Source organism: Podarcis tiliguerta (genome assembly GCF_965153285.1).
Source record: "Podarcis tiliguerta genome assembly, chromosome: 6".
In the NCBI taxonomy this organism is placed as follows: domain Eukaryota; kingdom Metazoa; phylum Chordata; class Lepidosauria; order Squamata; family Lacertidae; genus Podarcis; species Podarcis tiliguerta.
The window spans coordinates 90,146,439-90,173,079 of record NC_139539.1 but is presented as its reverse complement, the minus strand read 5'-3'; the positions used below and the strand labels follow the sequence as shown (position 1 = coordinate 90,173,079).

The 26,641-nt window shown below is 44.7% G+C and overlaps 1 protein-coding gene across 2 annotated transcripts in view; it reads right to left on the bottom strand.

The window, feature by feature from the left end:
- The window catches only part of NIBAN1 (niban apoptosis regulator 1), a 101,838-nt gene that overhangs the window by 10,107 nt on the left and 65,090 nt on the right, over positions 1 to 26,641 (bottom strand). For both annotated transcript variants that reach the window (XM_083446302.1, XM_083446303.1), the window contains exons 6-11: positions 16,959 to 17,074; positions 11,234 to 11,338; positions 10,020 to 10,182; positions 4,969 to 5,156; positions 2,001 to 2,162; positions 873 to 983 (exon numbers count right to left, since the gene is read on the bottom strand). In XM_083446302.1, the coding sequence (XP_083302428.1) occupies positions 873 to 983; positions 2,001 to 2,162; positions 4,969 to 5,156; positions 10,020 to 10,182; positions 11,234 to 11,338; positions 16,959 to 17,074 (845 nt within the window). The remainder of the gene's footprint in view (positions 1 to 872; positions 984 to 2,000; positions 2,163 to 4,968; positions 5,157 to 10,019; positions 10,183 to 11,233; positions 11,339 to 16,958; positions 17,075 to 26,641) is intronic.

The following is a 26,641-nucleotide window of genomic DNA, read 5'->3' as shown; positions in this document are numbered from 1 at the left end:
ACCTCACAACCCCCTGAACCATTTGGTCTAGCTGCAGGGGTGCTGGTACTGGGGAGTGGGGTTCAGCGGCAGGGTCCCTTCACACAGCAGCTCCTTACCAATGTTAAGAAATGGAAACACATGTCCAGGCTATACATTAATAGAAATTTAAGAAATGTACATTTTCTCCTAGGCTTCTGATAGACCAAGATGATAATTTATTTTTAAACTGTAAGTGTGCTGTCATATCTTCCTGAGGCTGTTACTAGGGGGTTGCTGGAACTGCTCTGTGTATATATGTGTGTGTGTGTGTGTGTGTGTGTGTGTATTAATCTGTGTTTTTGCATGGAGATGTTCATTTTTTAGTGTTTTGTGTTTTTCAACCATATGTTTGAAGCTGCTTGGAGACCTCCGGGTCACAAGCGTCGTGATACGGTGGTTCTCAAAGTTTTTTTTCTCAGGGCCACAATAAAAATTTGGTTTGCGCCGTGCCAAATTTTTAACTGTTAACAAATACAATGGAAAACAAAAAGAAACAACTCCCAGCAGTGCTTGATTTGTAACATAGAACACAACTGCTTTATAATATGAGCATGTTTCTGAAAGTATTATGCTTGTCTGTTCCTAAGAGGGAGCACTGAAAGTATGAAACAATGCAACTACGTAAGACCATGATTCAGTCCCAAAATATATTATAAACAAGCCTGAAATGTTTAAATATCTCTTTGATTGTCCTTGTGTCTTCCCACCCCACTTGCCATCCTCTCCTGCCACACCCTTTTGCGAACCACTGGTCTAACAAGTCTAAACGTGGTGATATATATAATTATAATAGACACTACACCCCTAGATTTCCTTTGCAGAGGACGGGATTAAGTAAATAAACAGCATACCTTAAGAACACGGAGTTTGACTTTCTCAATGGCTGTTGACACTTTGGCTGCATCCCTATGATGGCTTAGACTCAGCAGGTGATCAAAGGTATATACAGCATTTTCCATAAGCTATAAACACATTGAGAGATAGAGGCCATAATTATTTGCCTACAAAATTCCGAGAGTCACCATGGTGAACCTATCAGTTGACATCAACCTCAAGACACTTCTGGCAACAGCACATCATCATCTTGGTTCTGTCAGAGACTCTACGGCTTAATTCAGGAGTCTCGTGGTCTGGGGATGGGATCTAGCCTGGTGATTATTGTCAACCCTCTGTGAATCCTCTTCAGGCACAGAAGGGAACAGTGACATCATCTCCTGCGATGGGCAGGCAACATGAAGTCTTTGCATCAATCTGGTCTGATATAGTTTCCATTCGCTTGACTTTCTTCCCTCGCCTGATACAACAGTGACTTCTATATTCTGTACTTCCTGCTCCAGTAACTGAACTAAGAGCTTAGGGACCTTAGCTTAGAAGGCACACACTCCAGATCTGGATTTCTGAGACGGTTGGTCAGAATGATGGTTTGGCTCTGACGGGGCAAACCGTTTTCCAGATAGCATTTGGGAGTGCTTAACGCCTTAGAATGTAGGGACTCGGGTGGCGCTGTGGGTTAAACCACAGAGCCTAGGACTTGCCGATCAGAAGGTTGGCGGTTCCAATCCCTGCGACGGGGTGAGCTCCCATTGCTCGGTCCCTGCTCCTGCCAACCTAGCAGTTCGAAAGCACGTCAAAGTGCAAGTAGATAAATAGGTACCACTCTGGTGGGAAGGTAAACGGCATTTCTGTGTGCTGCTCTGGTTTGCCAGAAGCGGCTTAGTCATGCTGGCCACATGACCCAGAAGCTGTACGCCGGCTCCCTCAGCCACTAAAGCGAGATGAGCGCCGCAACCCCAGAGTCGCCCACGACTGGACCTAATGGTTAGGGGTCCCTTTACCTTTAACGCCTTAGAAATCAATACTACCCCACTGGAAATTGGCCAGTAATCTGAATGTGTGTCGAGCCACTGACAACACTAAGAGGTGCATGCACCAAGACCAGAAACTAGGATGACTCAAAATAATTGTGAATTTTACAGTACCTCCTGCATGACGTTCTGGGTCATCTGAATAACCAAGCCAATATCATAGAATTTGAAGCGGCTCTTGAGTTCCTGCAGTTGCTCTTGAAGGAAGTCGACTTTCAGATAGCAAGGTTCCATTTTCACAGAGTCGTAGGGCAGGCTTGTCAGGTGCTTCACGTTCTGTCAGGAAGACAGCATCCATAGGTTTTCAGTAATGTTTATGCAACTCCTTTGCGCTGGTGAAACACAGTGGCTAAGAGTGTTATCCCAGGCAAAGAACCGATGGCTCGGGAACCCTGAAGATCCAGTGGTAATGATTGTGTGGTAATGAATCCAGTGGTAATGAATGACTGATCCAGTGGTAATGACTGTGTGAGTGTCTGGAGGCGGTTGGAGGATGGATGGCGGCTAACAGATTGAGGTTGAATCCTGACAAGACAGAAGTACTGTTTTGGGGGGACAGGAGGCAGGCAGGTGTGGAGGATTCCCTGGTCCTGAATGGGGTAACTGTGCCCCTGAAGGACCAGGTGCGCAGCCTGGGAGTCATTTTGGACTCACAGCTGTCCATGGAGGCGCAGGTCAATTCTGTGTCCAGGGCAGCTGTTTACCAGCTCCATCTGGTATGCAGGCTGAGACCCTACCTGCCCGTGGACTGTCTTGCCAGAGTGGTGCATGCTCTGGTTATCTCTCACTTGGACCACTGCAATGCGCTCTATGTGGGGCTACCTTTGAAGGTGACCCGGAAACTACAATTAATCCAGAACGCGGCAGCTAGACTGGTGACTGGGAGCAGCCGCCGAGACCATATAACACCGGTCTTGAAAGATCAACATTGGCTCCCAGTGATTCTGAGCACAATTCAAAGTGTTGGTGCTGACCTTTAAAGCCCTAAACGGCCTCGGTCCAGTTTACATGAAGGAGCGTCTCCACCCTCATCATTCAGCACCCAGGGCCTTCTGGCGGTTCCCTCACTGCGAGAAGCCATGTTACAGGGAACCAGGCAGAGGGCCTTCTCTGTAGTGGCACCCTCCCTGTGGAACGCCCTCCCAGCAGATGTCAAAGAGAACAACAACTACCAGACTTTTAGAAGACATCTGAAGGCAGCCCTGTTTAGGGAAGCTTTTAATGTTTGATGTATTACAGTATTTTAATATTTTTTTGGAAGCCACCCAGAGTGGCTGGGGAAGCCCAGCCAGATGGATGGGGTATAAATAATAAATTGTTGTTGTTGTTGTTGTTGTTGTTGTTGTTGTTGTTGTTGTTACCTAACAGCCAACAGAAGGCAGAGTTGGGCTTCTTAGAATGTCAGCCCCATAGAATAGATCAACCAATGCGACTGATCCATTATTGGCCTAGTTGTCATTGGTTTAGTTATCTTGATGTCATAAGGATAGTGCAAATGAGCTAAGTAGTTGAGTGATAAGGGGCTCATAGCGTCAAACTAAACTTCAAATTTGCCACCGCAGGGAACTTTCCTCCCAATGTGAACAGCAGGCACATGGTGGCAGCAAGTCTGATCAAGACAAATATAGAGGCAAAGGGCAAAAGATCCTCTACCCAGATGCCACTACCTTAATCCGGCCCAGTATACCCGAAACAGTGTCTCCACCCCCATCATTCAGCCCGGACACTGAGGTCCAGCGTCGAGGGCCTTCTGGAGGTTCCCTCACTGCAAGGTGAGGTTACAGGGAACCAGGCAGAGGGCCTTCTCGGTGGTGGCACCCACCCTGTGGAACCCCCCTTCCATCAGTTGTCAACGAAATAAAAAACTCTCTGACTTTTAGAAGACATCTGAAGGCAGCCCTGCTTAGGGACGTTTTTAATGTCTGACGTTTTACTGCATTTTTAATATTCTGTTGGGAGCCGCCCAGAGTGGCTGGGGAAACCCAGCTAGATGGGCGGGGTATTAATATATTGTTGTTGTTAATATTATTGCTCCCAACTAGCTACTTGCTTTCTGTAAATGTAAACTGGCAAGGGCAAGCTACAGGACAAATGCCACATACAGTATGACCCTGAGATGATCTAAGAATTGTAATTCCAAGGTAAGTAATCAGTATATACTGCTGCAGCCTTTACAATTATGTACCGTATTTTTCGCTCAATAGGACGCACTTTCCCCCCCTCCAAAAATTAAGGGGAAATGTGTGTGCGTCCTATGGAGTGAATGCAGGCTCCTTGGCTTCAGCGATAGCAACGCGAAGCCTCCGAAGTGCAGAGGGAGCGCTCCCTCTGCGCTCCAGAGGCTACGCGTTGCTTTCGCTGAAGCCTGGAGAGCGAGAAGCGTCGGTGAGCACTGACCCCTCTCGCTCTCCAAGCTTCAGGGATAGCCGCCTGAAGCCTTTGGAGCACAGTGGGACCTCGCAATGCGCTCCAAAGGCTTCGCAACCTTGCCGCTGCTCCCGGACCTGTTCTGGGGGCTGGGGTCAGGGGAAGCTCGGGCTTCCCCCGCCCCAGCCCCACAGCTAAAAACAAAGCCAAGACAGCGAGCGGGATCCATCCCACTCACTGTCTTGGCTTCTGCCAAAGCCGCGCGCAGCCTCTCCCGGCTGGAGAGGTTGCGCACGGCTAAAGAGGAAGCCAAGACAGCCAGCGGGATGGATCCCACTCGCTGTCTTGGCTTCTTTGCTCGGCGGGGGGGGGGGGGGGAATTAAGATTTTTTTTTCTTGATTTCCCCCCCCCCCCAAAAAAAAACACACTAGGTGTGCCTTATGGTCCGGTGCACCTTATGGAGCGAAAAATATGGTACTTTGGCTCTTTCTGAGCCTTTCAGTAGGAAGATAATGGCTGCAGACAAACAAATGACAATTACGGCTTATGGAATGTAGCTTAGCATTTGTAAACTTGTTCATTAGGCTTCTCGAAAGGCAGCAATATTCCCTTATCCTATCCCTCCTGGAAAGAATCCTGTGAGACAGGTTACTGTTACTTTTTGGGTGAACAGGTGGGGACTGAACCAAAGGTCACATCACGTGGCTATCATACCTCTTTCAGCTTTGCAGTGTCATTTGTCTCTTGGAAATTTTGGCTGATCTCATTGACCTCTTTTTCAAAGAGAAGACGGACTTCGCTGAAGCCAGAGCTCACTGGGCCCATGAGCTCCTCCAGGATGGAAGCCAGAAAAGGCTGGATGCTCTCGCCGCAACATGTCTGGATGGGCTCAGATATACTCTCTGAAAGTTTAAGGCAGGCCAGAGTTAGAGGCTCCAAGGACAAGAAAAACGATCAAAATCCAAAGGACACCTAAAGTCATTTATCAGCGAGGTACCAACTAAAGAGGAATGGCAACTTAAGTCGGCAGAATATGCACAACTCGCGGGCTTAACATATAGAACAAGAGAACACGCTGGCAGCATTGAGATAAAATCAACAGTGTAAATAAGTTATGATGGATGGAATAATGGAATACTGAACAGTATAGTTTCTGAAAATATGCAAGGCTTTATGATATGTAAAATGAACCATGGAAAGAGGAGGGAAGTCATTGATATCTTTAGGATGTAAAATTAGTATTTTAAATTGTAAAACAGAAATTTAATACACACACACGTACAGTCATACCTTGGAAGTCGAACGGAATCCATTCCATTTGACTTCCAAAACGTTCAGAAACCAAAGCGTGGCTTTTGATTGGCTGCAGGAAGCTCCTGCAGCCAATCGGAAGCCCCATCAGATTTTCGGCTTCCAAAAATAGTTTGCAAACCGGAACAGTCACTTCCAGGTTTGCGGCGTTCGGGTGCCAAAATGTTCGGGAACTAAGCTGTTCCAAAACCAAGGTATGACTGTATATAGTCATTTATCAGTGACAGATTAATCGATACACAGACCTTTTTCTTTATCCTGCACATCGTGAGAATATGCAGATTGTGTCTGGCTTAGTTAGCAGTGTCTCCCATTGAGTTCTATGGATCAAAGTAATAGGACTGCACTATGAAGTACAGTTGTAACTCTTGACTCTTAATCCAAACACTGGAGTCACTGGCAACAAGAGCAGCTCTTGTTCCACGGGACTGGAACAGTGCCTCTCTATGCGCTCTGAGAAAAGGATGCAAAAATCTACTACACACGCCAAGTGGCAGTATGCAGACTCTCACACAAACAAGCATATTGCACATCATGCGCACAAGCATTTTACAATACAGTGGTGCCTCGCAAGACGAAAAGAATCCGTTCCGTGAGTCTCTTCATCTAGCGGTTTTTTCGTCTTGCGAAGCAAGCCCATTAGCGGATTAGCGCTATTAGCGGTTTAGCGGCTATTAAAGACTTAAGGGATTAGCGGATTAGCTGCTAAAAGGCTATTAGCAGCTTAGTGCCTTAGAAAAAGGGGGTGGGGAGCAAAAAAAAAACCCCAGGAATCGCAAGACATTTTCGTCTTGCAAAGCAAGCCCATAGCAAATTCGTCCTGTGAAGCACCTCCAAAACGGAAAACCCTTTCGTCTAGCGGGTTTTCCGTCTTGCGAGGCATTCGTCTTGCGGGGCACCACTGTATCCTTTTTCAACATGACTACGGGAGGAAAGAGTCTGATAAAGCGTGTTCTCCATAACAGACAGCAAGAGTTGCAGTGGGGGCCTAAAGACCACCCCACTGTTGTTTGGCTAATATTTAGCCAGGAGCTGTGATTGGGCAAAAGTGTGTTGCTGGGGAGTTTATGTTGCAAACTGGTGGGAGGGGTTAGAGGGCTTAAATACAGGGCACGCAGCCCGGGGCTTTCTCTTGGGCTGCGTGCACCAGATCACCCGCCCACCCTCCTTGAAAAGGGGGGTTCATTGTCCTCTGACCTTGCTATGCCTGTCATGGGGTCGTCTGCTTTGAGGCAGGGGCCCGGTAGGAATTTTGTCCATTTGGCTGATTGACTGGTACCATTTGGTTTTTGCCTACTGCGTAGCAAATCGTCACAACTTGTAAGGTTGGCGGTTAGGCATTGGTTAAAATTGGTTGGTGGAGGGTTAAGTGCCTACCCCTCCAATGGTGGAGCTGCATAGGGAATTCCGTTTAAGGAATCCAGGGGTTGCCATCCTTTCATCCTAGACCCTGGCATCGGACTTGGGCCGTGCAAGCCCCTGGGGGCATGAGGGTGAGAAGTGAGGGACTGGTGCCCAGCTCCATTTCCCCCCCAATATTGTTTTCCATGACTGGAATCCGGAAGTCAGTTCTGTCCCTGGAGCAAGGACAGATAGTCGTAACCAATGCCTAAGCAACCACTCACGTGTGTGTATTTAAATAAAGTTGTGGCCAAATTCATGCAAAAAACCTTAAACAAAAATTGATGTGTGTGGTGTGAGTTATTGGGGTGGCTCGGGGACTTCAACGCGCAACTACCAGATCTTTCCTAGACTGACACTCTTGATTCAGTTTCTTAGTCATGATGTAAAGAGTAACAACAAGAGAATTATACATGTAGTTTTGCAAAACAAGCTAGTTGATTGGCTACTGGCAAAATAGCAATGTAGGTGAGTTGCGACTTGGAAACTTCATACTGTAATAAAATTTTCTGAATGTTTCTTCTACCGGATGTGAAAGTCTGGAGCACTTGATTTCTTAGCTCAGTATGCTATCCCTGTATCAGTTCCACAGAGCTTTAACACTTAGAAAAGGTCTATAATTATGGTAACCCTTGGGCATATTTAGGCTTGTTCAACTCCCTTTGATGAACAAGAATGTAGCTTTTATCTCTGACTGGCCAGCCCAATTTAAAATAAGTCGCAAGCATTAAAACTATGGATTAGTTTATTATTAAGTACAGGGAATCAAGGCAAAACAAGACGTCCAAGATACAGAGGCTGTTCTGTTCCTATTAAGCTTTGGTGACTTGTTGCTGTGAAAACAAAGGATACTCCTAGACCACACCATGTAAACTGTACTCCAGTTCAATTTAGCTGAAATCTCCCAACAAGGAAATGGCTAATGGTTACGGAAACAACTGAAGGATGAGGTCACTAATATATTTTTACTATCAACAGTAACATAGGCAACACCCATCACCACTGGGAATTCTGACTGGGAATTCTACGTGAAGTTTGAGCCCTCACACACATTATATGATGGAAATGAAATGTGTAGTGTATTCAACATGCCGGACAAAACTGAAGGACACCCTTTCACTAAAAGGCACAAAGGTGGGCCTACTTCATCTTTCCATAATACAAAGAAGAAACCACCAATTTGGATTCAGCCAACCCGATGAGGGTTTCCTAACTATCTAACTAAAGTTTAAGGGGAAGAAAACATTATAGGCAGAAAGTAAAAGACATGTTTTCTTGGAGTTAGTTCATATTAATGCAAGTGAGCACAAGAGCCATTGTTCTTTGTTGATCTGGTCACCTGAATGGAACCCCGCCCCTCAAAAAAATAATAATACGTGAACATACCCTACCGTCAAGCAGTTTTCTGAGGACAAGCCTCTGAATTGTGCTGTCAACTCCCGTGTCTCCAAAGGATGACGATGGAGCAATTATTAACCAGTTCATGGATTGGAAATTTGAGGTGAAGCTTTTGCCCAGAGCATAAATCTTAGCTTTGCAAACTAGTTTTACTAGTTATACTCCTGTGACCTTTGTAGTAACTTCACACGTAACAATTTAGCACGTAAATTTCTCCTTATGACAGTTTCTCCAAGCCAAGAAAAAGTTTCACATGCTAATTTTTCCTCTAGCGGTCAAAGGAGTAGAAAAATACTGATTTTTAAACAAAATCCTGTCTATTTAAGATTAGAACGGGCTTTGTAGGGCAGGCCAAAGGCCCCACCCACAATGGCGGAGGAAGCGGGTGCGGTGGGTGCAGACCGTCCCGGGTGTCATCCGGGGGGGGGGGGGTGACATCGCGTGCCACCCCCCTGGGACGCTCACTGTTTGCGGTGCCCTCCTGGGAGGCTAGCCCCGCCTCTGCACACCCATCAAGTACTCTGTTCTCACAGGGGCCAACAAGATGACCATGTGTCACGGGGGGGGGGGGGGGGCTCCCCAGCCAAAGGAATGCACAAGGCAGAGAGTTACCGTATTTTTCACTCTATAGGACCTACCTTGTTTTAGAGGGGGAGAACAAGAAAAAAAAATTCTCCCCCTCTCTGCTCAGCTCCCCTTCAGCGAAGCGGCAGGAGAAACAGAGCCCCTTCCATTTCTCCTCCCGCTTCGTTGAAGGGGCGCTGCGCAGCTCTCCCTCTTTGCTGAAGCCAGGAGAGTCTTGCTCTCCCGGCTTCAGCAAAAGGAACCCGAAGCCTTTGGAGCGCAGCGTGAGTTCCCGCTGCGCTCCGGAGGCTTCAGGCAGCTATCCCTGAAGCCTGGAGAGCAAGAGGGATCGGTGCGCACAGACCCCTCTCGCTCTCCAGGCTTCAGCGAAAGCAATGCGAAGCCTCCGGAGCGCGGAGGGAGCGCTCCCCCTGCGCTTCGGAGGCTTTGTGTTGCTTTCGCTGAAGCCAAGGAGCCTGCATTCGCTCCATAGGACGCACACACATTTCCCCTTAATTTCTGGAGGGGGGAAAGTGCGTCCTATAGAGCGAAAAATACAGTAACTCTTTAATGTCAAAGTTCTGAATACCCCAACACACCAGTCTAGCATCTAGGCATTTATTCCCAGATCTGTGCTCTGCGGAGCAGTTGCAGCGACTGGGGATCGCTCCCTCTCCACCAGTTTATGTACCTCACCCTAACGGGCTCTGCGCATACAGGCAGAGACTATGCCTGAGTAGAAGCTTCCTCTGCTCACCCCTCTTCAGTCCCCTCCTGGTTCTGGGAGACAGCGTGGGGAAGCACCTGACCCTTCACTTGCCTGACCTGCTGCCTCCTCCTCTTCCACCCCATCCCATGCTCCACCCTCCAGCTCTGATGCTTCCCCTGCCTCCGACTCCTCCCTCCTGGCCGGTACAGATCCCCACAGATCACGGGCCCCCTGTCCCAAGTCAGACGCCAGCCCCCTTCCTCCTGCTGCATTCTCATCAACATCCTGCCAGTCCCTGGCACACCAGGGGAAGTCCACAAGCAAAGCAAGAATCCTCTCCCCAACTTGTGATTCCCAGCAACCAGTAATTAACACCGCCAACCTTTTATTTTCCCAGCTAAGTGATTCTTGGAGTTCAGAATTTCATCCATATTTGACCGAATAGTTCCTTCAAGGCCTGCGGCGACTTCTTTGCATTCATCCTTCAGCGAACGTAAGCCTTCAGAAACCTGATTTTGGACCAAATGGTAGGTTTCTTCTAGTATCTAGGACAAGGGAAAACACAAAAGAAGCTGATCATCAATGGCAATGGAGGCCAGCTAGCTACTCTACAAATTAACCATACAGATGTAAGCGTGTTCTCTGGATCAAAAAGACCGCTTTCACTGAAGTATTTTGTATATAGCTTGAAAGCTGAGCGAGCTTGCTTTAATATCCTTTGATCGCCGGTGGCTACTGCAAGCCACTGGAACTTTTGAAAAGCACCCCAGCTTCCTGGAGTGGAGCTGAAACAAACAGTTTTAAATATATTTCCTGCAAGAGAAAAAAGTCTTAGCATTATAATATAAGAAGCAGCTCTGGGTATGCTTGTAGCTCTGAAGGACTGATTTCAATACAGTGGTACCCCGCAAGACGAATGACTTGGAAGACGAAAAACTCGCAAGACGAAAGAGTTTTTCATTTTCTGAGGTGCTTTGCAAGACAGATTTCCCTAAGGGCTTGCTTCGCTAGACGAAACGGCCCTGCCTCTCGTGTCATGGCGACGCGCACTGCACGCACGCTCGCTTCCCCGCTCCTCCGGCTCCCTCCCACCTTCCCGCTGACGGTTGGTGCCTCGCGCCGCTGCCCACCGCCCTCGCGCGCTCCCCTCAGAGAGCTGTTGCCGCCAGCGCCTCTCTCTCCCTCTCTCCCTCAGGTGAAGAGGATGGTGGCAGTTCCGAGTCGCGCTCCTGAGCCCCGCCGCCCTCCAGCAGCCGCGTCGCACGGTGGCCACAACGCGCGGGTGAGTCTGAGGTACCGGCTGCAGCAGCTGTCCTGCTTCTCCCCGCCCCTCCCCGCCGTTGTCAGTGTTTAAATGCAGTGGTGCTTCGCAAGACGAAAAAACTCGCATAACGAAAAAACTAGCGGAACGAATTAATTTTGTCTTGCGAGGCACCACTGTACTAGCATTGTCTCACACTGAGCAACTGTTTGCTTTCCTCTGCTCAGCCTATAGAATTTATTACAAAAGGCGCTATAAGTCTCCAAACTATTCATCCTGTAAAAGGCTGCCCAGAAACTTCCTACTGCTCAGGAAATAGGGAAAACAATACTTACACCAAACCACGCCCGCTTTCGATCATGTCTTTTCCCTTTCATTTTAGGAAGCACCATAGTCTGAAGGCTTGGTAAAAGTTCCTCCATTACAAGGTTGCTGAGAATCTAACAAGGGAACAAAATGAAACCATTATATTCTCAGCCTCAAAAGTATGTACCTGAACGCTGTGAATGAAGCTACCTCGGCAGAAACTCAGAGGCTAAGGAGAAGAAGAGGAGTTTGGATTTGATATCCCGCTTTATCACTACCCGAAGGAGTCTCAAAGCGGCTAACATTCTCCTTTCCCTTCGTTCCCAACAACAAACACTCTGTGAAGTGAGTGAAGCTGAGACGCTTCAGAGAAGTGTGACTAGCCCAAGGTCACGCAGCAGCTGCATGTGGAGGAGCGGGGATGCGAACCCGGTTCACCAGATTACGAATCTACCGCTCTTAACCACTACACCACACTGGCTCTGGTGTAGTGGGAGCTGGCTCATGTGGAAGATTGCTGTCAAGCATAACTATACATGACTTCTAGTTAGTGCATGAAGAGGTTAAGGACCACAGAGCTGCATCACTAGATAGATTCAGTTAGATCACACACCCTCTCCTCTGCAGGGGAAGCAAAGCTTTCCCTCCCATTCTCCCCATGCATCATGGAATAAAGAAGGATGAGTGTAATAATAATAATAATTTATTCATTCATTCATTCCCCAGCCACTCTTGGCGGCTCCCAACAGAACATTAAAAACACAATAAAACATCAAATATTAAAAACTTCCCTAAACAGGGCTTGCCCCCAAGCTTACAGCATGTTTGGAACTATATCTACACTTTCTGCCCAAGAGTATTATGCCTGTGCTTCACCTTGCAGTTGCATGGAACAACACATGTATCAGACCTATGAATCTGTAAGTAAAGCATTTTTAACTTAGCAGTATGTGGCCTGTTCCTTGTGAGACGGGTAGAAAGAGGGGAGTATTGTAAATGGGATAATAAAGTTCTGACACCCTATATTCCTAACGCTACACTGTTGTTCAGAGTCAGATGGGCGGGGCAGAAATAAAAATTATTATTATTATTATTTTGCCAAATCATTTTTTCCCCCAAATTTTAACGAATCAACCACAAATTAAAACTAATACAATTTTTCCCAAAATGGTTCCCCTCACTCCGTTGTCAATGTGTCCATAATTTCCTCTAGTTGCTGCCCAGTTTTCCCATTTTTTTCTAATTCACATTTCATTTCCGATAATTATCCTTACATTACAAGTTTTTTGTTACTTTTATCCATCAGCTATCCATTTGCCAATTCCTGCATGTACATTACAATGATGATTATGGTTTTAATACTCTGTTTTTAATACACTTCGCACAAAAAGAGCAGGCAATAGCGAACCGCATGACTCATGACTAAGGAGATAATAATGTAATCTATCTAAGCTCTGTTAAAATAGGGCTCAAGGGAGATATGGGCTGTGAGTAATTCCCACAGCTTGCCAAATCAGCTAATGAGATGCTATAAGCGTGCCATGTGGACGCGGAGCTGTGCAAGTTTCAAATAATAGTTTAATCCCCTTGGGTACATCAAAATGTCCAGATGTTATCACGTTTGAGGTGATAGCACCTTGCAGAATCATTTAACCTGTTATCACGTTCGAGGTGATAGCACCTTGTAGAATCATTTAACCTGAAGCATAGTCATATGGATATGAGGCTGAAGCATGGCTTTAAACTCTATGAGAAGCTAAACTTTTAATAAATATGACTATACTCACGCCTCAGTCCAGTATACCTGAAGGAGCATCTCCACCCCCATCGTTCTGCCCAGACACTGAGGTCCAGCGCCGAGGGCCTTCTGGTGGTTCCCTCACTGCGAGAAGCCAAGTTACAGGGAACCAGGCAGAGGGCCTTCTCGGTAGTGGCACCCGCCCTGTGGAACGCCCTCCCACCAGATGTCAAAGAGAAAAACTACCAGACTTTTAGAAGAAATCTGAAGGCAGCCCTGTTTAGGGAAGCTTTTAATGTTGAATAGAATTATTATTATTATTATTATTATTATTATTATTATTATTATTATTGCATATGTTTTTTTTTAATCATAGTTGAACACACATCTGAGTATCACCAAACCTCCAACTTGCAGCCTAGTCTTATTCTGGTATTCCATTTTCCTGTTATGGAAATGGAAGTGTCCTAGCAGCAGAAAGGATGTGAGGGGAGAGAGTCTTTGTGCTGACCACCTCCATCGCAAGGATCCTTCAGAAGGGAACTGCTGCCAGGAGCATTATGCACAGGTGGATTTTGATGAATTGAATAGAATGGAAGTCTATGAGTCATGGTGGAGGGGAGAGCACGTGCACAAACTCAACAGGGCTTTGGAAACGATGCCTTATGAGGAACGGCTAAGGGAGCTGGGCATGTTTAGCCTGGAGAAGAGGAGGTTAAGGGGTGATATGATAGCCATGTTCAAATATAAAAAAGGATGTCACATAGAGGAGGGAGAAAGGTTGTTTTCTGCTGCTCCAGAGAAGCGGACACGGAGCAATGGATCCAAACTACAAGAAAGAAGATTCCACCTAAACATTAGGAAGAACTTCCTGACAGTAAGAGCTGTTTGACAGTGGAATTTGCTGCCAAGGAGTGTGGTGGAGTCTCCTTCTTTGGAGGTCTTTAAGCAGAGGCTTGACAACCATATGTCAGGAGTGCTCTGATGGCGTTTCCTGCTTGGCAGGGGGTTGGACTCGATGGCCCTTGTGGTCTCTTCCAACTCTATGATTCTATGATTTGTTTGTTTTGTTGCTATTTTGTTCATGTCGCTTCTGGTCGATCGCGGGCTCTTTTTCCTTTGCAGTGGCATAAGAGCATCCGGCCCTGGCCCCTCGCCCCGTCCTCCATTCGCACATGATCGCTAGAACGGAAGACGGAGTTATCCCTCAGCGGCAGATTGTTTCCTTAGCGATCTTCTCATGAGCAACTTTTCCCCTCTCCCACTTTGACCTGAACCCCCTCAAAAAGGGGCAGTTTGTTATTCTGTGAGTAGAATGCAGTAGATTGGGAGTTGGACGTCCCCGTTTTATAGATATGAATGCTTTCGTACTTTGTGAATCCTATAATATGATTTTTGGTGTAACTGTGATGTTTATCCTGTTTTTTAGTTGTTTTGTTAATAGTGTTACACAGATGTTAATTGTTTTATTTGGGATTTGGGATTGTTTTACAGGTGATTTATTAAGTATTCTATACGATTTATACTGCATTCGTGATGTTCCATTATGTTATTTTTATCTTTTATTTGTAAGCCGCTTTGGGATTTATTTCAATAAAAACTGACATAGAAATCAATCGATCAATCAATCAATCATTTCTAGTTAAAACCTGCCCTGCCCCCTCCAGGTAATCATCCCTATATTCTAATACTGGTATCATAAAGGATACAGGTATCATAAAGGATAACAATCAGTGCTGTTCAAGTATTTAAAGTCATTAGCATACAATCTTATCTCTGTAAGCCTTTGGGTAATGCAGGTCAGCCTAATTGTCTCTGTATTTCACGTAAAGCAGGGGCTGAGGTTGAAGTGGGCATCACCCACAGGGCACCCGAGGCTTTTAAGTGTGTACTTAAAGGTTTCAAAATCTTTTTGCTTTTGCCTTTCTCACGAACCCATAAATAAGCATCTGTGAACAAAGCTAAAAATAAGGTAAAGGTAAAGGGACCCCTGACCATTAGGTCCAGTCGTGGCCAACTCCGGGGTTGCGGCGCTCATCTCGCTTTATTGGCCGAAGGAGCCGGCGTACAGCTTCCGGGTCATGTGGCCAGCATGACTAAGCCACTTCTGGCAAAACAGAGCAGCGCACGGAAACGCCGTTTACCTTCCCGCCGGAGTGGTACCTATTTATCTACTTGCACTTTGACGGGCTTTCGAACTGCTAGGTTGGCAGGAGCAGGGACCGAGCAACGGGAGCTCACCACATCACGGGGATTCGAACCACGGACCTTTTGATCGGCAAGTCCTAGGCTCTGTGGTTTAACCCACAGCGCCACCCGCGTCCCTTAAACTAAAAATACCCCCCCTCAAATACACCTAAAGTCATTTTTAAAACTCTATAACCATGTTGACCACTTGTCATTCTATGCAGCAACTCAGATTCATTCTTGGAGGTAACACTATTCCTGTAGCAGGTATCATTTGCTAGAAAAGCTGAAGAAGAAAAAAATCAAGGGGGAGAAAAAATGTCAACACCTCCCCTGAAATCAGGCTTCTTGAACCTGTTGCCCTCCAGAACTACAGGGCTACAATGAGCCCCGACCAACACAGACTGTTGTAATGAAACATATCAGGAAGACACCAGGTTGGGAAAAGGTTGCCTGAAATTATTCGTGACTAATAATAATAGTACAGTGGTATCTCAGGTTAATTACTTAATTCATTCTGGAGGTCCGTACTTAGCCTGAAAGTGTTCTTAACCTGAAGCACCACTTTAGCTAATGGGGCCTCCTGCTGCTGCCGCGCCACCGGAACACAATTTCTGTTCTCATCCTGAAGCAAAGTTCTTAACCTGAAGCACTATTTCTGGGTTAGTAGAGTCTGTAACCTGAAGTGTATGTAACCCGAGGTACCACTGTAGATCTAAATGGATTTATTGACAAATCCACTCTGCATTTACAGGACACAAACTTTGCAATGGAATTCTACTCCATATTGATCCAGAGCAGAACTCCAACATATAGTTAGCAGAGTAAAAACGTAAACATGTTGCAGGATTCCCCAAAAAATAGACCAGAAGCTATTAATATTTCATCCAGCAGAGCTTTACTGCTAGGGAAGGCAAATGGGCATCGTGGTCACAAATCCAATACATTCAGGACTAGGACTGGCACTGGCACTGGCACTGGCACTGGCCATAAGAAATCCAGTTGCAGCAGACTTAAACTTATAACTTTTAAGAAGACTAAAACTTAATACTACATACAGAAGGAAGAGAGATAGAAAGAAAACGTGAAACCAAGCTTCTTCTGGCCTTATTATTATAGTCAGCATGACCTTGAAGGAATAACCCAAACATCATGAACCTTCTGCTTGTTTCTTTCACACAGAGAAGATTCTTGAATTAAATAGAATAGGAAAGATCTCTACACATCAGATCAATACTTTCTGTACTAAGAAATGCAAACTGAAATACTTTGTCTTTTATTATTTGTTGTCCTGGGGTGGAAAGGCATGCCATGTTGGTGCTGACCTTTAAAGCCCTAAACGGCCTCGGTCCTGTATACCTGAAGGAGCGTCTCCACCCCCATCATTCTGCCCGGACACTGAGATCCAGTGCCGAGGGCCTTCTGGCAGTTCCCTCATTGCGAGAAGTGAGGCTACAGGGAACCAGACAGAGGGCCTTCTCGGTAGTGGCGCCCGCCCTGTAGAATGGCCTCCCATCAGATGTCAAAGAGATAAACAACTACCTGACATTCAGAAGACATCTTAAGGTTCAGGGAAGTTTTTAATATGTAACGCTGTATTGTTTTTAACACTTGATTGGGAGCCGCCCAGAGTGGCTGGGGAAACTCAGCCAGATGGGTGGGGTATAAATAAATTATTATTATTATTATTATTAGGGGAAAGCAATATTTGGTGCATGGCTCAACAGCCATGGCATTTGACCCAATTTGGGTTGTTGTTGTTTTTTCCTTGATCCAAACTTTCTGTACAGTTCTTCCTTTATTGTTACCACAAGTATCCTGGCTAGTACCTGAATTTCGTTGCCAGTTATCATTTCCGATGACCCGTAGTGGCCTTTCTCCTGACGGAAAAACTGGACAGCTTCCAAAAAGGCTTGAGCTTCAAACGAGGCCTGCTTGAAATAATCTGAAAGAAACAAAGAATAGGAATTGTTGATTTGGATTAGCAAGTGCTAATATTTTGGGGCAATCCTCCCCCAAAAAAGCTCAACAACTTGCCATCTCCCCCCATTTTCTGAATTTTCAGTCCCCCAAAATAGGGGGCATCTTATACATGGGGACATGTTATACACGGAAAAGTGCTGTACTTTTCCCCAATATCTTCTATAAGACAAAGTCAATCATCGAATGAAGAACAATAATAATTAATGTAACCATCATCCCTAGAATGTTTCTAAAAAATTTTTTGATGAATACTTTACCTAAACATATTCAAGATTCTGTAGATTTCTGGAAAACTCAATCTACAGATAATCAGTAACACATTAAACCATATAGTTCACAAAGATTTCTAAGCCAGCAGTTAGAAATGGCTACCATTTTGTACAACACTGTGTAGAGAAACTGGAATTTTGAGCGCAGAGGCAAAGGTACATTTGCAGATTTCAGATGCTGACGATTTTCATTAGGGGGAAAAAGAGCTGTATTTGTAGTCCTACTTCACATCTTGGGAGCATTGATGCATTGTGATCATCAGAAACCTCAGTAAAAATTGACTCTTAAATTCACTCACAGGGCTCAGTTTCTTATTACAGTGGTACCTCGCAAGACGAATGCCTCGCAAGACGAATGTCTCGCAAGACGAATGCCTCGCAAGACGAAAGAGTTTTTTGTTTTTTGAGTTGCTCCGCAAGACGAATTTCCGTATGAGCTTGCTTCGCAAGACGAAAACGTCTTGCGCCTTTTTCTTAAAACCGTCAATGCATTCCTATGGGAAACCGTCAATGCATTTCCTATGAGAAACCGTGCTTCGCAAGACGAAAAATTCACAAGACGAAAAAACTCGCAGAACGAATTAATTTCGTCTTGCGAGGCACCACTATAATCTTCTTCATGAAGAAATACGCAGGGGAGTCCTGTTCTGTCAGCAACTGTTCTCTTTCCTGATATTTAATGCAAGTGGCAATAACTTGATTTTGCCCCCTCCCATTTGGAACACTCATTATTAGGTACCTTATTGTCCCATCATAGAAAAATCTTGCAATAACAAAGGACAGTCCCACCTGCTTCTCCAGTTGGTCCAACGACAATGCAAAAGTTTGTGTTCCGGGTTATAAGTTTATTTCTGTTCTTGTGTTTGTTATGTATTTTGTGTTCTCATTTTGTATATTTATGTTGTGAACTGCTGTATGATCTTCAGGTGGAGGGAAATACACACATTTTAATAATAATAATTTTAATTAAGTTAAATTAAATAAAAGACAGAGAAGGAAAGCAGCTTAAGGCAACTTCACACTTGGAGAACTATACCTTCAGCTCAACCACCAAGCAAACTCCATTTTTAAGTGATACAATATTGTGCTAGCACAGCAATCACTAGGTGCAGCCACAAGAAGTGTGAGGTTGTTAAAGCATCCACTTTTCTGCAGGCAAGAGCACTTGTAAAAACCATTTTTGCCACCAGAGGGACCAGCTGCTTGGAAGTTCCCAGCCAGTGCAAGGTTTTGGGCAGAGGACGACACAAAAGCTGTAATTATTGCCCTGGTGGTGGGGACTCTGAGTCATGTGTTTTCATATTTAAGAGCTGTGCTCATCCATATCCAGGGCAAGGACAACGAGACCAACAAGAAGGCTGGCATTTAGATGTAAACAAAGATGTCTCCACCCCAGCTAGCGATGATAGGGTTTCTCTCATGTCCACGAGCTTTCAGATGTAATGATAGAATTAGTCCTTACCTCTCTCAACAGTTTCTATTGTCTGACTGTGGGAGGGAAGGCGGTATCTTGTAAAAGCTGCAAGGGAGTCAGTGGCAGCTGGCTCCTTCGAAAAATGAGGGGGCTACATGTCCCCCCTCTACTCTGCTAAACCTTTTTTTGCATCACGCATGACTGTGGTTTCACTGAACACCCCTCCCATCAATCAAAATGGAGCTTCCATGTTCGGAGGCACGATACCAGATGCTAGAGACAAGCAACAGGGGGAGACTGCCGCCCTCAGTCCCACCTTATAGGCTCCCCAGACACGTTTGGCTGGCCACCGTCAGAAAGGCTGGACTAGATGGGGGCAGGTAACCTGCCCAATTACAGAAACTGAGAAGAAAGCACACCAAGAACTCAGGCCAATGTAAGTTTCAATAGTGGGAGGGGTCCCTGCTCACAAATCAACAGTCAATAGTAACAAAAACTAATCCATTCAAAAGTATGTATTCTGACAAGGATTACAAACTCAGCATGGAAGTCACGTGTATCTTGAGCTTTTCTACCCACACGTAGAAAATAACAGGATATATTTATCCGAAAGTCTTCAAACTTACACAACTGTTATGTACTGACTTGAATAAGATCCAAAATGCAGCAGTCTGATTGGTCCTAGAACAATAGGATCCAAAATGCAGCAGTCTGATTGGTTCTAGAACAATTGGATTCAGAATGCAGAAGTCTGATTGGTCCTAGAACAATGCAGCAGTATGATTGGTCCGCAGGAGCCACCCAATCCAGCTCCAGATGGAAGTGAATCCACAACCTGATTGGCCTCCTGGAGAATTCTGGAATTAGCCAATCACGTGCAGCCCATTGTGTAAATAATGTATATAAAGCAGATAGTTTGGGGAAACTTTCATTCCTCCTCACCACTATGAGCTGAATAAAGAGCATGAAATCCACTCTCGACTCTGAGTATATTTCAACAACCCTTTAAAAATTGGCTGATGACAGTGAATACATCGAAACAGGGCCCTGTCCTGGTTTCTAATCTATAACTGACTTCTGACTTCTGCTCTAACATCAACTTACCTCTACTCATAAACTCTTATCCCTAATTCTACAACGAATTATTGCGCTATACATATCTTTATGGGTTTGAGTTTGTAATCTCTGTTAGAGTTTGTAACCTCTATTTGAGTTTGTAATCCTTGTCAGAATACATACTTTTGAATGGGTTAGTTTTTGTTACTATTGACTACTGATTTGTGAGTAGGGACCACTCCCACTATTGAAACTTACATTGGCCTGAGTTCTTGGTGTGCTTTTTTCTTGGTATATTTAATAGCAAGAACTCCAATTACAGAAACTGAGCACAAGGCAGAGGTGAGATTCGAACCCCAAACACCCAATTAAACCTCAAAGATAACATTTGCTAGGTCAATATCCATTCTGCTAAAGGCAAACCAGTCAGAATCAGAGGCAAAAGACTTGCTTTAAGACCAGGAATTGACTATTAGTGTCAGTTTGCATTTCTTAGTACAGAAAGCATTGATCTGACGTGTAGAGAGATCTTTCCTATTCTAATTAATTCAAGAGGTTTCTACAAGCTTCTCTGTGTGAAAGAAGCCAGCAGACAGTTTGTGATGTTTGGGTGATTCCTTCAGAGAAGCTTAAACTGGTTCTCTTATCTCTTTTTGTCATGCTGACTATAAAAGTAAAGCCAGAAGGAGCCTGGGTTTCGCTCTCTTTCTGTCTCTCTCATCTGGTGTGGTGTTCTGTATATAGCGTTAGGTTTTAGTCTTATTATAAGTTATTGTAAGTTTAAGTTAAGTCTGCTGCAACTGGATTTCTTATGGACAGGGCCAATCCAGAATGTGACCATGATGCTCATTTGCCTTCAAGTAGCAGTAAAGCTCTGTTGGATGAAATACAGTTGCCTCTGGTCGATTACAGTCGTACCTCAGGTTACATACGCTTCAGGTTACAGACCCCGCTAACCCAGAAATAGTACCCTGGGTTAAGAACTTTGCTTCAGGATGAGAACAGAAATCGTGTTCCAGCGGTGCGGTGGCAGCAGGAGGCCCCATTAGCTAAAGTGGTACCTCAGGTTAAGAACAGTTTCAGGTTAAGAATGGACCTCCAAAACAAATTAAGTTCTCAACCCGAGGTACCACTGTATTGGGGGGGGGGGGAATCCCGCAACGTGTTTTAAGTTTTTCCTCTGCTAACTATACGTTGGAATCTGTTCTGGATCAATACTGAGTCGGATTTCTTGACAATTAGATGGAGACGGTGAATGGATCTTTTTTTTAAAAAAAAAACAGCCATCAATTTTACTCTTCTGCAATTATGGCATGACCATTTTATTTTTAATGATGTTTTGGTGCTCATAATTGTTGTAAATAAAAATATGCCCTTTTCCCTTATGGGGTATCCAAGAGCCCATATAGAGTCCTTACATAGGTTCCCTATTGGTAGGAGAAAATAACAGAGGCCAACCAGAGAATATTGAGAAGCAAAGCAGCTAGTAAGCTTGATCTTTATTGATCTGTTGCAACAGGGTACTCCCCTCCCACGCAGGAGAGGAAGAGGACCCCTCAGAATTGCTGTCCAGAGCTTATAAAGACTTTTTGAACATCCCATTCTGTAGATCAAGACCACCCCCAGAAACATGCATACATTACAGAAGGGGTGTAACCTAAGACCACCCCTCAGATCCCACCTACATCACAAATTTAAATGTTGTTTTTCTCCTCTCACAGTTTATCTCTTGTCTGGCAAGTTACTTGATTGGATTGCCTGGGGTGCCTGGCTATTCTTTTGTAGTGTTAAAAGACTTATTTCCTGGGCCAGGTCACAGGTTCACACCTTATTCAAACAGACATATCTTGTGAGGAAAGAAGACAATGGGGAGGCTTTTCCAGTTTAACCTTGCAGAGAAAGGATTTGGTCAGTTTAGGAATCAAAATGGTTCCAGGTTGGTCTTCCTGTGTTGATCTGTGTATGTGCAGTTATGAACATTACCATATATCTAATACCATAAAATTCCTATCACATAATTATGTACTAATTTCTTTGAGCCCCAACTGGAGCTCAGCAGTTCATGCTTCTCCATGGTGTGATTATGGTCCCAAAATCTCATGCGCAAGTTAGATGTAGCAGGTAAATCGGGTCTGGTAACTCTATGTGTATGTGTGTGTGTGTCTTCTGCTAAAACCACTCCTTTTTTTGCCAAGCTTTTGGTGTGAGTTTTGGGTTGTTTGTTTTAACACCTGCTGCTATGAATTGTGTTTTGTTTTTGTTTTTAGCTTACTTTGATTTTTAGCTCTTGCTCTGTTATACCGCTGTTTCTGCTGTATTGTACTGTAGTTTTACTTTCTGATTGTGAGCTGCCTTGGGGACTTTGTGGGATAGGAAGGTTTTCTTTAAAATATAAACAAGCAAATAAATAATATTCATTTAAGCTGGAATCACAGGATCTCAGCTCAACAAGAGAGCAGATCCTTCTAAAATGGATTAACTTCCATAGTGCATATCATTTCCTTAAGTAGCTGAATAGTTCAATTCACTATGCTTCTTTGACAGCAAAACAGGTCTGACCGCAATTTGGGGCTATTAGTCATTTTTCAGGGCAGATGCTAGGAACATGGGGTCATCAATTTACCCAAAGGCTATTTTCCTTCTTAAAGGCCACGAAGGAAACTGATGGAAGTGTTTGGCCTGAAATATTATGGGACACATAGCAACACTGCACAAAATGTCTAGGGCAAGAACAATTTACACATCAGTCCCATTCACGTGATGATGTCTCTCAGAGTAATCAGAATGAATGAAGACATTCAAAACACCCATTACTACACTACTAAAGACTTTTCAAATACTGGAAAAAAGCAGTCAAAGCAAGACTGCATGCGATAAATATTTGGCAATACAGCATTATTTGACATAATCCTGACCAACTGAGCAGTCATTCTATCACCACTGAACTTAAATATAGATCTGTCCAAACTTGCTTTTTCTCACTCTTCAGCAGATGGCGGTGGCAGGGGGTGGGGATCCATGTTTATAAAGAAGCGTGATTCCTAAGAGAAGCCCTACAAAATAATTATGTAATCTTTGGACGTTTCATTACTGAGATCCGAAAACTAGACTTCGACCAAAATTTATGAGGTAGATTTGCCTGCTCTGTAGCACAACACAATTACAACTTGATTCATTCCACAGGGCTGAGGCACAATGACTCACTTTTTGGAAGCAAAGTTATTAGTTTGATATGTTAGCTAAGAAAAAAGAAACGAATTTATTTTGTGAGATGTGGAAGCTGAGCACAGCTAAACTAAAAGCACTATTCTTAGCGGAGAGATAAATGCTATTTTTCCGGCCTAAACATGACGGTAATGCGCTGATAATTTTTTTTTTTCATTAAGATCCTATTTTCTTCATATGTTCTGTTAATTTACATCCGGTCTGTTTTGGTTCAGCAGAGAGAAAGAAAGAGAATGAAAATTAATGTGTGCATGGAGGTTGGGGGATAGTACAGCACCAATTTAAAATACTGAGCTACTGAGAGAAGAAAGTCTGAGAAATTAAGATCCCAATAATATGGACTACTACTGGGATTTGATATATCCAACAGTATGAAGTGACCCCAAAATCAGTGTTAGAAACTGGGATTTGAAAGCTAGGAAGCTAAATGGCACCTTAAACCTAGGTTATGGGTGCCGCAACTGAGTGCCTAGGAGCACTTTTTTTATAAGAAGAACACAAAGCTGAAAATGAGTATTTGTGCCTAGTATTGCGCCTAGAGCTCAGGAACTGCTCGCATTCATGAAATTCCCTGTTGCAAAACGCGCCTAGCACAATAGGACTTTTCAGTGCTGCCCACAATTGCATATTATAGAAGTACACTTGATTTTTATTTTATTTTTTGTCCTGACACTCATAGCTGAATGTGTGCACTGCCTCCACTGAGAAACATGACAAATGAGGTGATATCAAAGGTCTCTCTGCTGTTTTTTGATTCCTCATGTCTTCACCTCTGTGGTGATGACTCATCTGTGATGCCTCATTTGCAGATAAGTATCCATTTGATGGGTGAACTGTCTCTCACTTAGTCACTATGCAGCATTTTCAAACACCCTATCTCATGGGTAGGCAAACTAAGGCCTGGGGGCCAGATCCGACCCAATTGCCTTCTAAATCCGGCCTGTGGACGGTCCGGGAATCAGCATGTTTTTACATGAGTAGAACGTATCATTTTATTTAAAATGCATCTCTGGGTTATTTGTGGGGCATAGGAATTCATTCATTTTTTCCCCTTCAAAATATAGTCCGGCTCCCCACAAGGTCTGAGGGACACTAGACCGGCCCCCTGCTGAAAATGTTTGCTGTCCCTATCTTGTTGCTTTATTGCAATTTTTTTTGGCAATTTGATGTACTTTCATTATATTCTCTTTTAAATCATGGAATCATACAGTTTGGCATGTTTTAAGTAAAAAGCAGCATGTAAATCTTTTATTAAAGAAACGGAAGTGCAAAAAATATATTCTGTGTCATGTGTAGTTTTTTGAGCCTCAGACAGTAAAATCTGAATGCAATTCAAAGGTGGTGAATTTTAGACTCCCCCCACCGCCGCCCCCCTCCCCCCAAACAGACAATGTGCGAGTCCGGAACCATCTTGGAATTCATTCCATACCCCCAGATTTATAAAGCCATCCAGGTGCAGGTTATGTAAAAAGGTAAAGGGACCCCTGACCATTAGGTCCAGTCATGGCCGACTCTGGGGTTGCGGCGCTCATCTCGCTTTATTGGCCGAGGGAGCCGGCGTACAGCTTCCGGGTCATGTGGCCAGCATGATTAAGCCGCTTCTGGCGAACCAGAGCAGCGCACGGAAAGGCTGCTTATCTTCCCGCCAGAGCGGTACCTATTTATCTACTTGCACTTTGAGGTGCTTTCGAACTGCTAGGTTGGCAGGAGGCTAGGTTGTGTGTGTGAGGTGAAAGATAAGGCAGGCCTCAGGAAGCAGAACCAGAGGTAACCAAACAGAAGGCATGCAAGCTAAGGTGATGTCTGTTAATTCCCTTTTTCTGATCAGCAGTAAGACCAGCAACTGCTGATCTTCCTTTGTCTTAGTTCCATTTTAATTTAGAGACTCCTGACATTCCAAGCCTTTAGAGCCAAGTCACTGGAAGGCAATGAAATCCACAAGGTTTTTCTCTTCAGACGGTTTGTTATTTAGCACAAAAGCATCAAGCCCAAAATCTTAACATGCAATTAAGGACAACCCAGCCAAATCAATTGTTCCCGGTTCTGTGACTGCCATAAACCGCAGGATTACGTTACAGTTGAGCAAATAGCAGAAACCTGTCGAGCAATTTGCAAGTGGAAAAGTAAGGCTTTGATCCATGTTTGCGCAAGGTAAAATCCAAGTGCATAAAAATGAATGTCAGACTTCGGGTATGCTCCCATTACCACAGTAAGAGAATGCAGAGAAATTACAACCCATCATGCATTTCACAGGTCTTTTCTATCTAATTGTTTGCATCAGCAAACAGCTTCCATTTATTTCTGTTTGCGTACACACCAGGGAGTGTTGACAGGGCCACCAGATGCCTTTACTCTATGTAAAGGTTCGTACCTTAGCTTGAGACAATTTAGGAATGGCTTAAGGACTTCAATCAGTGTGAAGCTGGTTTGAGAAACAACTGCATCAGACAGTAGTATCTTATAACAAACTACAGGATACATAAGGATTTTGGATAATGTCAGGTGAACACGGACTGACAGGAGGAGACACTGAGAGCAGTTTTGTGGCAGGTAAAAAAAAAGGGGGGTAAAAGGTAAAATAACCCTGCACGGGGTCTTAGTCAAAGGCGACTATGGGGTTGCTGCGCTCATCTCGCTTTCAGGCCAAGGGAGCCAGCGTTTGTCCACAGACAGCTTTCCGGGTCATGTGGCCAGCAGGACTAAACCACTTTTGGCACAAGGAACACCAGGACGGAAACCAGAGTGCACGGAAATACTGTTTACCTTCCCGCCGCAGCGGTACCTACTTATCTACTTGCACTGGCATGCTTTCGAACTGCTAGGTTGGCAGGAACTGGGACAGAGCAACGGGAGCTCACCCTGTTGCAGGGATTCAAACAATAGTTTGAATCAATAGTGCAGGCATTCAGCACATGTGTTTCTCTGATCACTCTGCCTGCAACGGGATGAGCCAACTTTTTAAGAATTCTCAGTTATGACCGAAAACTCCATGCTAGCAAAGTGAGCGATGCATACAATCCCTAAGTTTTGCCTGAATGCTGACAAAGCATGTGGTGAGAAAGGGAAGACAGACACCTCCTGATGTTACACTTCCTAAAGCAGTCTTCCTCAATCAGCCACTTCACTGCCAGGCATGAAGAACTCAAAACTCCCAGCTTTGTTTCTGCCAAAGACTTTAAAGCTTAAATCAGAGCGCTAGACAAGCGAGGCACAGTTGCAAGTTATGGCAGGTGCGCAAGAGGAATAGATACCTGGCTAGGTGCAAGCTAAGTGGTTGATCAAGCAAACAACATGCTCCCTGCAATGGGGGGGGGGGCACAGCATTTAGCGCAGCAAACAGCCAAAGTTTATGAGAATGGGCAAGCAAATAGGCACTCCTCTGGGTGGGGTGAGTTTACGAGGTCTGTTCATACCTTGTATCCAATGTCCTAAGTCACTGTGGCAGACCTGGATGTCAGCTCAACATCCAATTTACTCTAAGTCTACTCATCACTGACAGGAGGAGGCACTGAGGAAAGTTTTGTGGCAGGTAAAAAAATAAAAGGTAAAGGAGCCCTGGACGGTT